This window comes from Mobula birostris, chromosome 6 (assembly GCF_030028105.1).
Source record: "Mobula birostris isolate sMobBir1 chromosome 6, sMobBir1.hap1, whole genome shotgun sequence".
Taxonomy (NCBI): Eukaryota; Metazoa; Chordata; class Chondrichthyes; order Myliobatiformes; family Myliobatidae; genus Mobula; species Mobula birostris.
In genome coordinates this window covers 101,644,140-101,658,098 of record NC_092375.1, presented here as the reverse complement: position 1 = coordinate 101,658,098, position 13,959 = coordinate 101,644,140, and the positions used below count along the sequence as shown (strand labels likewise).

Genomic DNA, 13,959 nt, shown 5'->3' with positions numbered 1-13,959 from the left:
CAGCCTATCAAGTCTGCTCCACCATTCCATCATGGTTAACTTATTATCACTTTCAACCCTATTCTCCAGCCCTTTTCCTGTAATCTTTGACGTCCTTACCAATCAAGAACCTAACGACTTTCACTTTAAGTCTACCCAATGACTTGGCCTCCACAGCTGTCTGTATTAATGCTGACCACAGATTCACCACCTGCTGGCTAAAGAAATTCCTCTCCGTCTCTGTTCTAAACGGACATCATTGTATTCTGACGCTGTGCCCTCTGATCCTAGACTCTTCCACTGTAGGAAACATCCTTATAAGTATCATAACTTTGCTATAAGTGGGTCTTAATCTTGAACTAGCTTCCAGCAGAAGTGGTTGAGGCAGGTTCGATGTTGTCATTTAAAGTAAAATTGGATAGATATATAGACAGGAAAGGAATGGAGGATTATGGGCTGAGTGCAGGTCGGTGGGACTAGGTGAGAGTAAGAGTTCAGCATGGACTAGAAGGGCTGAGATGGCCTGTTTCCATGCTGTAATTGTTATATGTTATATGGCTAACTTTTTTACTCAACTACAATGTCACCAGAAGGACTGCAAGGGTTCAGGAAAGTTGTTCACCATTAAGGATGAATATACACTTGCATCTACAAGTGAATAAATAAAAGAACATATCAAATCCGTGCAACAGTTCACTCCTAGACTCCCTCTTCAGAATTCTAGTGGCAGAGAAAGTAATAGGTTCAAGAACTCATCTAAGGTTAGAAAAATGCAAAACTTACAGGGGGCATAGAACATGACCAGAGCTTGTTTCTTTTTCTTTAAAAACTCTTTAAAATCTTCGACACTGAGATGGATGACATTGGTTTCCTGTTCATCCCAAGACTGTTCGGGCGGTGGAGGAGCTTGTGGACTGGTAGGAAGGAAAAAGGAGAAAATGGAAAAGAACATTGCAACAAACAGAACTTAAATAAGCCATGCTGCAGCATCTTATGTAAATAATCTCTTTTGCTACCATCAGCGAGGAGGTACAGGACGGACTCTCAAAGTTTGAGGAATAATTTCTTTCCCTCTACCATCAGATTTCTGAATGGACCATAAACACTACCAAACCTTTTGCACTTCTTGCTTATTTTTTAATATATTTCTTATTGTAATTTATAGTATTTTTATGTAATGCACTGTACTGCTGCCACAAAACACATTTCATAAGTCAGTAATAATAAACCTGATTCTGAGTTAGCTTAAGGATGAGACAATGAGAGCCAGAGAATTGGAGGCTGTTAAAATGGTTGTGAGCACGAGGTGTCCCAGATCTATGAAGGGACTGGATCTCCTCTAGATATATATGTGTTCATTGGCCCTGCCCTGCAAGTAGCTCCTCATCCCTTCAATAACCTCTGCCTTACAGTCTGGATGGCAGCTCTCGGACACTTTCTCATACCCATCTTGGAACCACAGTTCCACCAAATATCATCATATACCATCACTTCAGCAGATCTCTCCTTCGAAACCTCAAACATGACAGTTTCTGAATCCCACGATGACCATTTTCATTTCCCTCCCGAGATTCACAATGAAGAATGCCATGGTAGGCCTATTGTTTCTGACTGCTCTTGCACTACTGAACTTACAACCCATAGGCAAATCCAACTTGTCCTCCTGTGTTGCCCCTTCGCACCTACAGAACACCTCATACCAAATCAGTTTCCAATTCACTGGCCCCCCATCACCTTGTCATTAATTAGTACAGATGAAAAGTCTCGACCTGAAATTTCCACTGTCTATTTCTCTCCACTGATGCTGCCTACCCACTGAGTTCCTCCAAAATATATTTGATCAAGTTTTCTTCACCCATCCTAAAAGATCCTGAAGACTTTGGTGTCGTTTGATAATCAGTCCTATGCAGGCTACTGAACTTGCTTAATGACCACACAAAATGATGGAGGAACTCAGCGAGTCAGGCAGCTTCTATGGAAGAGAATAAACGTTTCAGGCTGAGACCCTTCATCAGGACTGGAAAGGAAGCAAGCAGAAACCAGGATTAAAAGGTGGGGGGGAGAGAGAGAGGAGTACAAGGTAACAGATGGTAGCTGAGTGGGGAAGGGGGATGAAGTAAGAAGCTGGGAGAGGATAGATGGAAGAGTAAAAGAGGAGGAGGAGAGGAACCAAAGAGAAGTGATGAGTAGGTGAGGGGAAGGAAAGGGAAGGAATGAGAGGGTAACTCAGGTTGGAGGAGCAACAACTTATATTCGGCCGGGGTGACCTTCAACTTGATATCATGAACATCGATTTCTCCAATTTCCAGTAATTTCTCCCGTATCTCGTACAGCGACAAGAAGGCATGCTATATTTCATTCGGAGTTTGATGAGAATTGGTATGTTCTGGTCGCCTCACTATAGGAAGGATGTGGAAGCACTGGAAAGGGTACAGAGTAGATTTATCAGAATGCTCCCTGGTTTAGAGAGTATGGACTATGATCAGAGATTAAGGGAGCTAGGGCTTTACTCTTTGGAGAGAAGAAGGATGAGAGGAGACATGATAGAGGTATACAAGATATTAAGAGGAATAGATAGAGTGAACAGCCAGCGCCTCTTCCCCAGGGCACCACTGCTTAGTACAAGAGGACATGGCTTTAAGGTAAGGGTTGGGAAGTTTAAGCAGGATATTAGAGGAAGGTTTTTTACTCAGAAAGTGGTTGGTGCGTGGAATGCACTGCCTGAGTCAGTGGTGGAGGCAGATACACTAGTGAAATTTAATAGACTACTAGACAGGTATATGGAGGAATTTAAGGTAAGGGGTTATATGGGAGGCAGGGTTTAAGGGTCGGCACAACATTGTGGGCCGAAGGGCCTGAATTGTGCTGTACTATTCTATGTTCTATGTTCTTACCAAAGACACTTGCAAATTTCTACAGAAGTACTGTGGAGAGCATTCTGACTGGTTGCATCACTGTTTCGTATGGAGGGGCCACTGCACAGGATTGGAAAAAGCTACAGAAAGTTATAAACTTAGCCAACTCCATCATGGGCGTTAGTCTCCCCAGCAGAGGCCATCTTCAAAAGGTGATGCCTCAAAAAGGTGGCATCCATCATTAAGACCCGTCACTCAGGATATACCCTCTTTATTTTATTTATTTATTGAGATACAGCACAGAACAGGCCCTTCTAGCCAACGCTACCCAGCAACCACCAATTTAACCCCAGCCTAATTACGGGACAACTTACAATAACCAATTCACCTACTAACCGGTATGCTGTTGGACTGTGGCAAGAAACTGGAGCAAACGGAGGAAACCCATGCGGCCACAGGGAGAACGTACAAACTCCTGACAGACTGCGGTAGGAAATGAACCCAGGCACTGGTACTACAAAGCATGCTAACCACTACACTGCTGTGCTGCCTTTTCATTGCTACCATCAAGGAGGTGGTACAGGAGCCTGAAGACACACACTCGATGTTTCAGGGTCCGCTTCTTCTCCTCAGCCATCAGATTTCTGAATGGACAATGAATCCATGTATACTAACTCACTTCTGTTATTATTTGATCTCTTTTTGCACTATGCTTTTATATTTTATATGTATTTCTAGTTGTAATTTATAGTTTTTAAAAACAATGTATTGCAAATTATTATATACTACTGCCACAAAACTACAAATTTCACAACATATGCCAGTGATATTAAAACTGATTCTGATTCTGAGTTCCTCCAGCATTTTATGTGTGTTACTCAAGACTTCCAAATCTGCAGAATTGTATGTTCTTAAACTTGTTTTATTGCTTTAAAGGAATTCCATAAATATGATCCACTTTGGTGGCTAAATGCATTTTCTCTGTAGATCTAAAGAGAGAAGCAGGCGAGCTGCACCTCTCAGGAGTGCAAGTTATTAGTCAAATACAGGTCTACTTTCCGTACCTAATCACTGCACCATCTTCCCAACGTCAAGCAATATACTTTATCTTGCACTCTGTGCAACCCATGCAAGTTATATGGAAGCACAGGCTACGATGTTTAGTCAGCAACAGTACATACTTGTGCAGCCATTCGATGATTTTGTCCTTGGTTCGTAGGTGCGGAAGTGTCCACTTCTCTTCTGCATTTTCAAAGTACTTGAGTGTTGGGAAGCCAGTAATTTGGTACTTCTCTCCCAAGTTCTTGTGGGTTGTCACATCCACTGCAGCCAACACACCTGGGCTCTAGGATGACAATGGAAAACAGTGACTGGAAGCGGGGGGAGAGAGCAAGGAGGGCGGGGACAGAAAGGGAAGAAAAAAAGGGGTGAAATTCAACAAGTATCTTGAATTTTGAAAGAGAGGAAGAAGCTATGGGATAAATAGTTCTCCCTTCTTGCATGTATCTATTCAATTACCACAAGTTTGGCTAAACAGAAACAAGTGTTGGGAAAGAACAGAAATATTTCCTTACATTATTGTTGTTGTTCAGCAATTCAGCAGCTTCTTCATAATCTGGCTTCATCTTTTTACAATGCCCACACCCTGAGTTGAAAAGAGAATGAAAATTAGATGCACTTACTGGAAGTAGCTTTTGACCTTCAGCTCCATACAATATTGTACTGTCAAAAAATTATACAGGACAGGTGGAGGCCATTTTACGCTTCACATCTATTATTTACACTTGCAAGAAAAAGTTTGTGAATCCTTTTCAATTACCTGGCTTTCTCCATTAATTACTCAAAACATGTGGTCTGATCTTCATCTAAGTCATACTCTACTGATATCTCGTGATCTAGCACAGTTCAAAGAAAACAGGATGGTATTAATTGGTTAATGCACAAAGAAAGTGGTGAGAAACTACCAGCATTGGAGGTCAAAGGAGGCAAAGAGGTCTGTGCCCATAAATCATCAAAATTCTATGGACAGGGAGAGAAAGTAAAAATAAAACAATTGCTGGCCAAAATTGCTTTACATCCGCTTAAAGATTGGCTTTATCACATGTACATCAATAGGGAAATGTGTTGTTTGTGTCAAATCAAATTAGCACAGATGTGCTGGGGCAGCTCGCAAGCGGAGCACCTGGAGGAAACCCACGTGATCACAAGGACAACATGCTAACTCCTTACAGCCAACAGCAGGAATTGAACCCTGATTGGTATTAGTTGACGCTGTAAGAGTATTATGCTAACCACTTTGCTACTGTGCCGCCCCTCCCCCGAAGTGCTGAAGTACTTCGTAAAGAAAACTAATGGAATAGTTACTTTTACTGACACTGCAGACATTTTGTACAAGGAATAACCTTGTCATTAGATGAAGGTAATCTGCAATCCAGGTGTTAATCGAGAGTTGAGTATAAGGCAGGAGAGAGAACTCTCCTGATCATTAAATTTTCAACTTACATCACTCTTTTAAGCTTTCACCAATTAGCCAATATCCAGTGCCAGAAAAAAAAGGACAAAATGGTTGGTGAGTTGTGAGCTAAAGAAGGTGGAAACTGAGAGACTGGACAAAGGATGCACAACTTCAGGTCAGTTCTATCAATAAACTAAACAGAGACAGAGGCTAAAATATTGCAACTCATCACTGACTCTCTGTAATTGATGGTACTTGAATTGGTTAACTAAGTGATGACTTAATTTGTGGCTTAATTTGTGAGCAGTAAGTAGCAGCAAACAAGGCCAAACCACTCTGCTTGAGCAATAAGCAGACAGGACATGACAGGGTTAGTCCTTAGCTATTATTTTCATGTTTAATAACTTCCTGATACTGTGACTGTTACCAGCTGCTGCCTCAGCAATGAATACAGCTTTACTCATGCACACCTGTCAACAATCAGAATCAGGTTTATTATCACCAGCATGTAATGTGAAATTTGTTAACTTAGCAGCAGCAGTTCAATACAATATATAATCTAGCAGAGAGAAAAAAATAATAAATAAAAAAAGATAATAAATAAACAAGTAAATCAATTATGTATATTGAAAAGTTTTAAAAAACATGTTAAAACAGAAATACTGCATATTAAAAAAATGAAGTAGTGTCCAAAGCTTCAATGTTCATTTAGGAATCGGATGGCAGAGGAGAAGAAGCTGAGTGTGTGCCTTCAGGCTTTTGTATCTCCTACCTGATGGTAACAGTGAGAAAAGGGCATGCCCTGGGTGCTGGAGGTCCTTAATAATGGACGCTGCCTTTCTGAGACACTGCTCCCTAAAGATGTCCTGGGTACTCTGTAAGCTAGTGCCCAAGATGGAGCTGACTTGATTTACAACCTTCTATAGCTTCTTTCGGTCCTGCGCAGTAGCCCCTCCACACCAGACAGTGATACAGCCTGTCAGAATGCTTTCCACAGTACAACTATAGAAGTTTTTGAGTTTATTTGTTGACATGCCAAATCACCTCAAACTCCTAATGAAGTGTAGCCGCTGTCTTGCCTTCTTTATAACTACATCGATATGTTGGGACCAGGTTAGGTCCTCAGAGATCTTGACACCCAGGAACTTGAAGCTGCTCATTCTCTCCACTTTTGATCCCTTTATGAGGATTGGTATGTGCTCCTTCGTCTTACTCTTCCTGAGGTCCACAATCAGCTCTTTTGTCTTACTGACATTGAGTGCCAGGTTGTTGCTGTAGCATCATTCGAAGTGTTGGCATATCTCATTCCTGTATGCCCTCTTGTCACCACCTGAGATTCTACCAACAATGGTGGTATTGTCAGCAAATTTATAGATGGTATTTGAGCTATGCCTAGCCAGACAGTTATGGGTATATAGAGAGTAGAGCAGTGGGCTAAGCACACACCCGAGGTGCGCCAGTGTTGGTCATCAGCGATCCACACAGACTGTGGTCTTCTGGAAAGGAAGTCGAGGATCCAATTGTAGAGGGAGGTACAGAGGCCCAGGTTCTACAACTTCTCAATCAGGATTGTGGGAATGATGGTATTAAACGCTGAGCTGTAGTCGATGAACAGCATCCTGACATAGGTCTTTTTTGTTGTCGAAGTGGTCTAAAGCCGTGAAGACAGCCATTGAGATTGCGTCTGTCTATTGTGGCGATAGGCAAATTGCAATGGATCCAGGTTCTTGCTGAGGCAGGAGTTCAGTCTAGTCATAACCAACCTCTCAAAGCATTTCATCACTGTTGCTGTGAGTGCTACCGGGCGATAGTCAAGAGAACCTGAATTTAAAACCTCTTTACAGAGGACAAGGTATATTTATCTCATTTTAATAGATACCTCAGTAGTTATAAAATATATTCAGCCTATTAATTAGCAGATAGAAGAAAATATATATCATAATATGAGGTTACGTCTGGTTCTATGAAAGCTATCCATTTTGAACTTATTTATCTCTATTTTCACACCCTTTTCTGCAATAGAATCAGTATTGAATCTGCTTCAATTATGTCTTCACATTGCACAGGTCATAATTTGCTACGTGATCACATTTCACTTCAAACTTTCCTATCAATTTTTCTTGACTGTGTCCTTCTGTTGCTGATCATTCTCTGACCCATATCATTGGGAGTTTCTTACTGTGTATGGTTACATAATACATATATTAAATAAAAGAAGATCAGCCTTACTTGTCATGCGCACATCGAAACATACAGTGCTTGCGTCAATGACTCTGAGAATGTGCTGGGGGCAGCCCACAAGTGTACCCATGTTTCCAGTGCTAACATAACATGCCCACAACTTACCAACGCTAACCCATATGTCTTTGGAGTTTTTGAGGAAACCTGAGCACCCAGGGGAAATCTACACAATCACAGGGAGAACATATAAACTCCTTACAGACAGTGGCAGAAATTGAACCCAGGTCGCTGCAATGCATTATGCTAACTGCTATGCTACTGAGCCCCGCCATCCAACAGAATAAACCTTGCTTCTTCAGTCCCTCCAGAGAACATTTAATTCCTTTCTTCCTGACACAGTCCTTTTCTTCGGCATCATCTGTTTTTTTGGGGAGATTCAATGTGCCTCTATGTGGGCAAGTTACAGGTGATTGTCATTTCTCTGTTGATTATTTTGCTGTGGTCAGTAGTTTGATTTCCTCACTCAGAGAATGTACTTCTTTGCAGAATGTTGTTGACAATCATTGAGTGCATTCAAGACTGAAATCAAGAGATTTTTAGAGCAAGTGTAACAAAGTAATTGGGCAACAATTTAGTGAAAACTTGCTATTATATACAATCAGCCAGGGAAGACTGAAAATGATCACTAGTGCATGGCACCTAACTTCTTTGCATCTTCATTGCCACATTTGGGATGGAGGAAACAGCTTTGTGTAATGCCTGCCTTCCTGGAAAGCCTCAAAAACTCATTTCACTTGGCAACCACAATGCGCAGAATGTGGAAATAATAGCTGGCGAGGACTAAACCTGTTAGATTTTATCAGCTCCTCGCTGAGGAAGAGGCTCGGTCTGACGTCACTTCTTGCTGAAATGTGACTAAGCCACAAACTGTGCTGCTGTTTAGCTCCCATTGTCCCTAATTCAAGTACTGCCAATAACGAGTGTTGTATTGATTAACTCACGATTTCAGTACCTGACTTTGTTTAGCTTTCTGGCACAGCTCCAAGACACTGTGGATCGCTGCCATCTAGTCTCTTTTATTGTTAAAATGACACCATGCAATCAAGACCCAGTAATATTTATTTCACTTATTTAGAGATACAGCGTTGAACAGGCTGGCCCAACGAGCCATGGCTCTCAGCAACCTACCAATTTAACCATAGCCTATTCACAGGACAATTTACAATGATCAATTAACCTACGAACTGCCTCTGGATTGTGGGAAAAACTTGGAGGAAACCCATGTGCCCACATGAAGAAGATATAAATTTTCATACAGAGGACACTAGAATTTAACTCCAAACTCCAACGCCCCAAGCTGTAATTGCGTCATTCAAACTGCTACGCTACTAATGCACCTGTATGTGGAAGCTGAGGTTCCAGCATTAGTGGCAGCAGCCAGAGTTTGCAATCTTGCCTGATCATTTATAACTCTTTTTGAGAAGGGGTAAGAGTACTGGAAAATGCAAAGTAGACATCCTTTTCCTTTCATTGGTCTGGGATTTGGTAAGAGGCTTAAGGCTCTGGGTAAAGGTCAACTGATCTCTCCAACCTGTCCATTCATAAAGAAAACAGATCACAGCACAATGGAAACAAGCATTAAAAAATTTGATAGGTTTCAATGAGGTCAACCCTCATTCTTCAGGATTTCAGCGAGTAGAGGCCCAGAGCCATCAAACACACCTCATATGATAAGCCTGTCAATCCTGGAATAATTTCGTCAACCTCCTTGGAACCATCTCCAATGTCATCACAACCTTTCTTAGATAAGGGGCGCAAAACTGCTCTCAATACTCCAAGTGAGGCCTCACTAGAGCTTTATAAAGCCACAAATTACATACTTGCTTTTATATTCTAGTCTTCTCAAAATGAAAGCTAAATTCACATTTGCCTTGCGTACCACTGACACAACTTGCAAATTAATCTTTAGTGATCCTGCACAAGGACTCCCAAGTCCCTTTGCACCTCAGATCTTTGAATTGTCTCTCCATTTAGAAAATAGTCTACGCTTTTATTTCTTCTACCAAAGTCAATGACCATACACGTCCCAAAACTGTATTTCATTTGTCACTTCTTTGCCGTTTCTCCTAATCTGTCTCAGTCCTCTGTAGCCCCTCTACTTCCTCAAAACTACATGCCCCTCCACCCATCTTTGTGTCATCTGAAAACTTGCCCACGAAGCCATCACTTCTGTCATCCAAATCATTGATATATAATGTAAAAAGAAGCCGCCCCAACAGAGACCCCTGAGGAACACCACTAATCACTGGCAGCTAACCAGAAAAAACCCACTTTATTCCCACTCTTTGTCTCCTGCCAGTCAGACAATGCTCCATACATGCTAGTACTTTTCTTTCAATAGCATGGGCTCTTAACTTTTTAAGACTCATGTGTGGCATCTTGTCAAGGGCCTTCTGAAATTACAAGTACACACATTCACCGATTCTCCTTTGTCTATTCAGCTTGTTATTTCTTCAAAGAATTCCAACAGATTTGTCAGACAATATTTTTCCTTAAAGAAGCCATGCTGTCTATAGCTTATTTTATCATGTGCTCCCAAGTATCTCAAAACCATATCATTCCCACACCTTCCCAACGACTGAGGTCAGACACACTGGCCAATAAGTTTCCTTTCTTCAGTCTCTCTCCCTTCTTGAAGAGTGGAGATACATTTGCAATTTTCCAGTCCTCCAGAACCATGCCAGAATCAACTGATTCTTGAAAGATCATTACTAATGCCTCCATAATCTCTTCAGCCACCCCTTTCAGAACCCGGGAGTGTAGACATCTGGTCCAGGTGTCTTACCTGCCTTCAGACCTTTCAGTTTCCGAAGAACCTTCTCCCTGGTGATGGCAACTTCGCATACTGTCTGCCACCTGACACTCTCAAACTTCTGGCTACTGCTAGCACCTTTCACAGTGAACTTATTCTGTTCATCTGCCGTTTCCTTGTCTTCACAGCACAATTACTACCTTTCCAGCATAATTTTCCAGCAGTCCAATATCTACTTTTGCCTCTCTTTATATATCTGAAGAAACTTTTTTTTTGTATCCTCTTTAGTACTATTGTGGTGTGGCGCATGGCCAAGTGCTCTGCGATGACACCGGTGCCAAGCTGTATGGGTCCTAGTGCCCTTCCCTTGGACAACATCGGTGGCGTGGAGAGGGGAGACTTGCAGCATGGGCAACTGCTGGTCTTCCATACAACCTTGCCCAGGCCTCAGTCAACATCGAAAATCGATGGACAGCCAAAGAAGAATACTATTGTCTAGCTTACCTTCATATTGCATCCTTTCTTTCTTGATGACTTCAATTGCCTTCAGTTGTTTTTCAAAAGCTTCCCATTCTAAATTCCCACTAATGTTTGCTTTATTGTATGCCCTCTCTTTGGCTTTTATGTCTGCTTTGACTTCTCTTGTTAGCTATGGTTCCTTAAGAATACATTCTTCCTCTTTGGGATGTATATATCTTGTGTCTTCCAAACTGCTTCCAAAAATTTTAGCCATTGCTGCTCTGCCACCATCCCTGCCAGTACTCTTTTGCAATCAATTCTGGGCAAGGCCTCTTTCATGCCTCTGTAATTCTCCTTACTCCACTGTAATACTGATACATCTGACTTTAGCTTCTCCTTCTCAAATTGCAGAGTGAATGCTGTCATATTATGAGCACTGGCCCCTAAGGGTTCCTTTACCTTAAGCTCTCCAATTCAAGTTCATTGCACAACACCCATTCCAGGACATCCAATCTCCTAGTGGGCTCAACCAAAAACTGCTCTAAAAGCCATCTTGTAGGCATTTTACAACTTCACCCTCTGCACCAACCTGATTGTCCCAATCTACCTGCATACTGAAATTCCTCATGACTATCATAACATTGCCCTTTTGAGATGCATTTTCTATCTCCCATTTTAAGTTGTAGACTACCTTTTTAGTACTGTTTGGGATTCTGTTTATAGCTCCCATCAGGATCTTTTTAACCTTGCGGTTTCTTAGCTCTATCCACAACGATTCTACACCTTCTTCTAAGTATTTGATTTCACTTTTTAACCAACAGAGCCATGCCTACCCCTCTGCCCACCTACCTGTCCTTTTGATACATTAAAAAATCCAGTTAGACTTGATTCTACAGAATTCATTGTAGAAAGCAGAGACTTCTGTTGCAAGTACAAATTGGAGAAACCCATAGTTAAATTCTATTCGTGAGCTGATTTCGCCAATTAAAGTGATACGGAAGATTGAAACATCAAGGTGAATGCGGAAGGTGGAAGGTGAACAAGGGTTCAGCACCTATTCTGCTGTGTACGAAGAGCCTGTATAGCCTATCGCTGTGCCCGAAAGGTAGATCTCTGCACTCGAGATATGTCTCTCTCTTTCCATTTGTTGGACGATATCACAGAGGTTCTGTGTTTATGGATTTGGACTACGGCTATGGACTTTTTCAGTTTTATGATTTTTATGTTGTGTTGTTGCCCATTCTTTCTCATTGATTTTTGAGTAGGGGGAGGGGTTTTGGGGATTGATGTCCCTTTTGCACTTTTGTTAGGTTTTCTTGAACAGGGGTTGGGATGATTGAAGTTCTTGTTGCGTTTTTTGTTAGTTTTTTTGTGCAAGGGAGGAGAGTTTGGGGACCAATGTTCTTGTTGCGTTTTATGCGAGGGGAGGGGGTTTGGGCCATTGATGATCGTATTGCTGTTTTTTTTGTGGGCGGGTTTGCTGTTTCTCTTTTAACTTAATTCCATAATATTCTTTGTTTCGCAGCTATCTGGAGAAGAATCCCGAAGTTGTATATTGCATACATACTTTGATAAAAAATGAACCTTTGAACTTTGAACCTTAAAAACAAGCAACTAATGCTCAATTTCCATAACTCTTACAGACATGCGTATAGGCGACAAAGAAAAAGACTTATTAAACTCAAGCTGTAACTTACAGGGGGCATAAAACATGACAAGCACTGATGAATGTTCCTTCAAGAAGTCATCGAAGCTATCGTCTGTCAAATGGAACACTGCAGAGTCTTGCTCTGCCCACGTGACCTCTGGAGCCTTTGGTTGTGGAGCCTGCGGGCTGGTGGAAAAAGCAAATGCAACTGCATTAAGTAAATGTATGCACAAGATAAATCATAGTCATACTTTATTGATCCCAGGGGAAATTGGTTTTCGTTACAGTTGCACCATAAATAATAAATAGTAATAGAACCATAAATAGTTAAATAGTTATATGTAAATTATGCCAGTAAATTATGAAATAAGTCCAGGACCAGCCTATTGGCTCAGGGTGTCTGACCCTCCAAGGGAGGAGTTGTAAAGTTTGATGGCCACAGGCAAGAATGACTTCCTATGACGCTCTGTGCTGCATCTTGGTGGAATGAGTCTCTGGCTGAATGTACTCCTGTGCCCACCCAGTACATTATGTAGTGGATGGGAGACATTGACCAAGATGGCATGCAACTTAGACAGCATGCTCTTTTCAGACACCACTGTGAGAGAGTCCAGTTCCATCCCCACAACATCACTGGTCTTACAAATGAGTTTGTTGATTCTGTTGGTGTCTGCTACCCTCAGCCTGCTGCCCCAGCACACAACAGCAAACATGATAGCACTGGCCACCACAGACTCGCAGAACATCCTCAGCATCGTCTGGCAGATGTTAAAGGACCTCAGTCTCCTCAGGAAATAGAGACGGCTCTGACCCTTCTTGTAGACAGCCTCAGTGTTCTTTGACCAGTCCAGTTTATTGTCAATTCGTATCCCCAGGTATTTGTAATCCTCCACCATGTCCACACTGACCCCCTGGATGGAAACAGGGGTCACTGGTATCTTTGCTCTCCTCAGGTCTACCACCAGCTCCTTAGTCTTTTTCACATTAAGCTGCAGATAATTCTGCTCACACCATGTGACAAAGTTTCCTACCGTAGCCCTGTACTCAGCCTCATCTCCCTTGCTGATGCATCCAACTATGGCAGAGTCATCTGAAAACTTCTTAAGATGACAAGACTCTGTGCAGTAGTTGAAGTCTGAGGTGTAAATGGTGAGGAGAAAGGGAGACAAGACAGTCCCCTGTGGAGCCCCAGTGCTGCTGATCACTCTGTTGGACGCACAGTGTTGCAAGCACACGTAATGTGGTCTGCCAGTCAGGTAATCAAGAATCCATGATACCAGGGAAGCATCCACCTGCATCGCTGTCAGCTTCTCCCCCAGCAGAGCAGGGCGGATGGTGTTGAACGCACTGGAAAAGTCAAAAAACATGACCCTCACAGTGCTTGCTGGCTTGTCCAGGTGGGCGTAGACACGGTTCAGCTGGTAGACGATGGCATCCTCAACTCCTAGTCGGGGCTGGTAGGCGAACTGGAGAGGATCTAAGTGTGGCCTGACCATAGGCCAGAGCAGCTCCAGAACAAGTCTCTCCTGGGTCTTCATGATGTGGGAGGTCAATGCCACCAGTCTGTAGT

The 13,959-nt window shown here is 42.3% G+C and overlaps 1 protein-coding gene across 2 annotated transcripts in view; it reads right to left on the bottom strand.

Annotated features, from left to right (window-relative positions):
* Nucleotides 1–13,959, bottom strand: part of pdia5 (protein disulfide isomerase family A, member 5) — a 219,476-nt gene that overhangs the window by 100,314 nt on the left and 105,203 nt on the right. For both annotated transcript variants that reach the window (XM_072260943.1, XM_072260944.1), the window contains 4 exons: nt 12,439–12,575; nt 4,409–4,479; nt 4,016–4,179; nt 763–893 (listed from right to left, as the gene is read on the bottom strand). In XM_072260943.1, the coding sequence (XP_072117044.1) occupies nt 763–893; nt 4,016–4,179; nt 4,409–4,479; nt 12,439–12,575 (503 nt within the window). The remainder of the gene's footprint in view (nt 1–762; nt 894–4,015; nt 4,180–4,408; nt 4,480–12,438; nt 12,576–13,959) is intronic.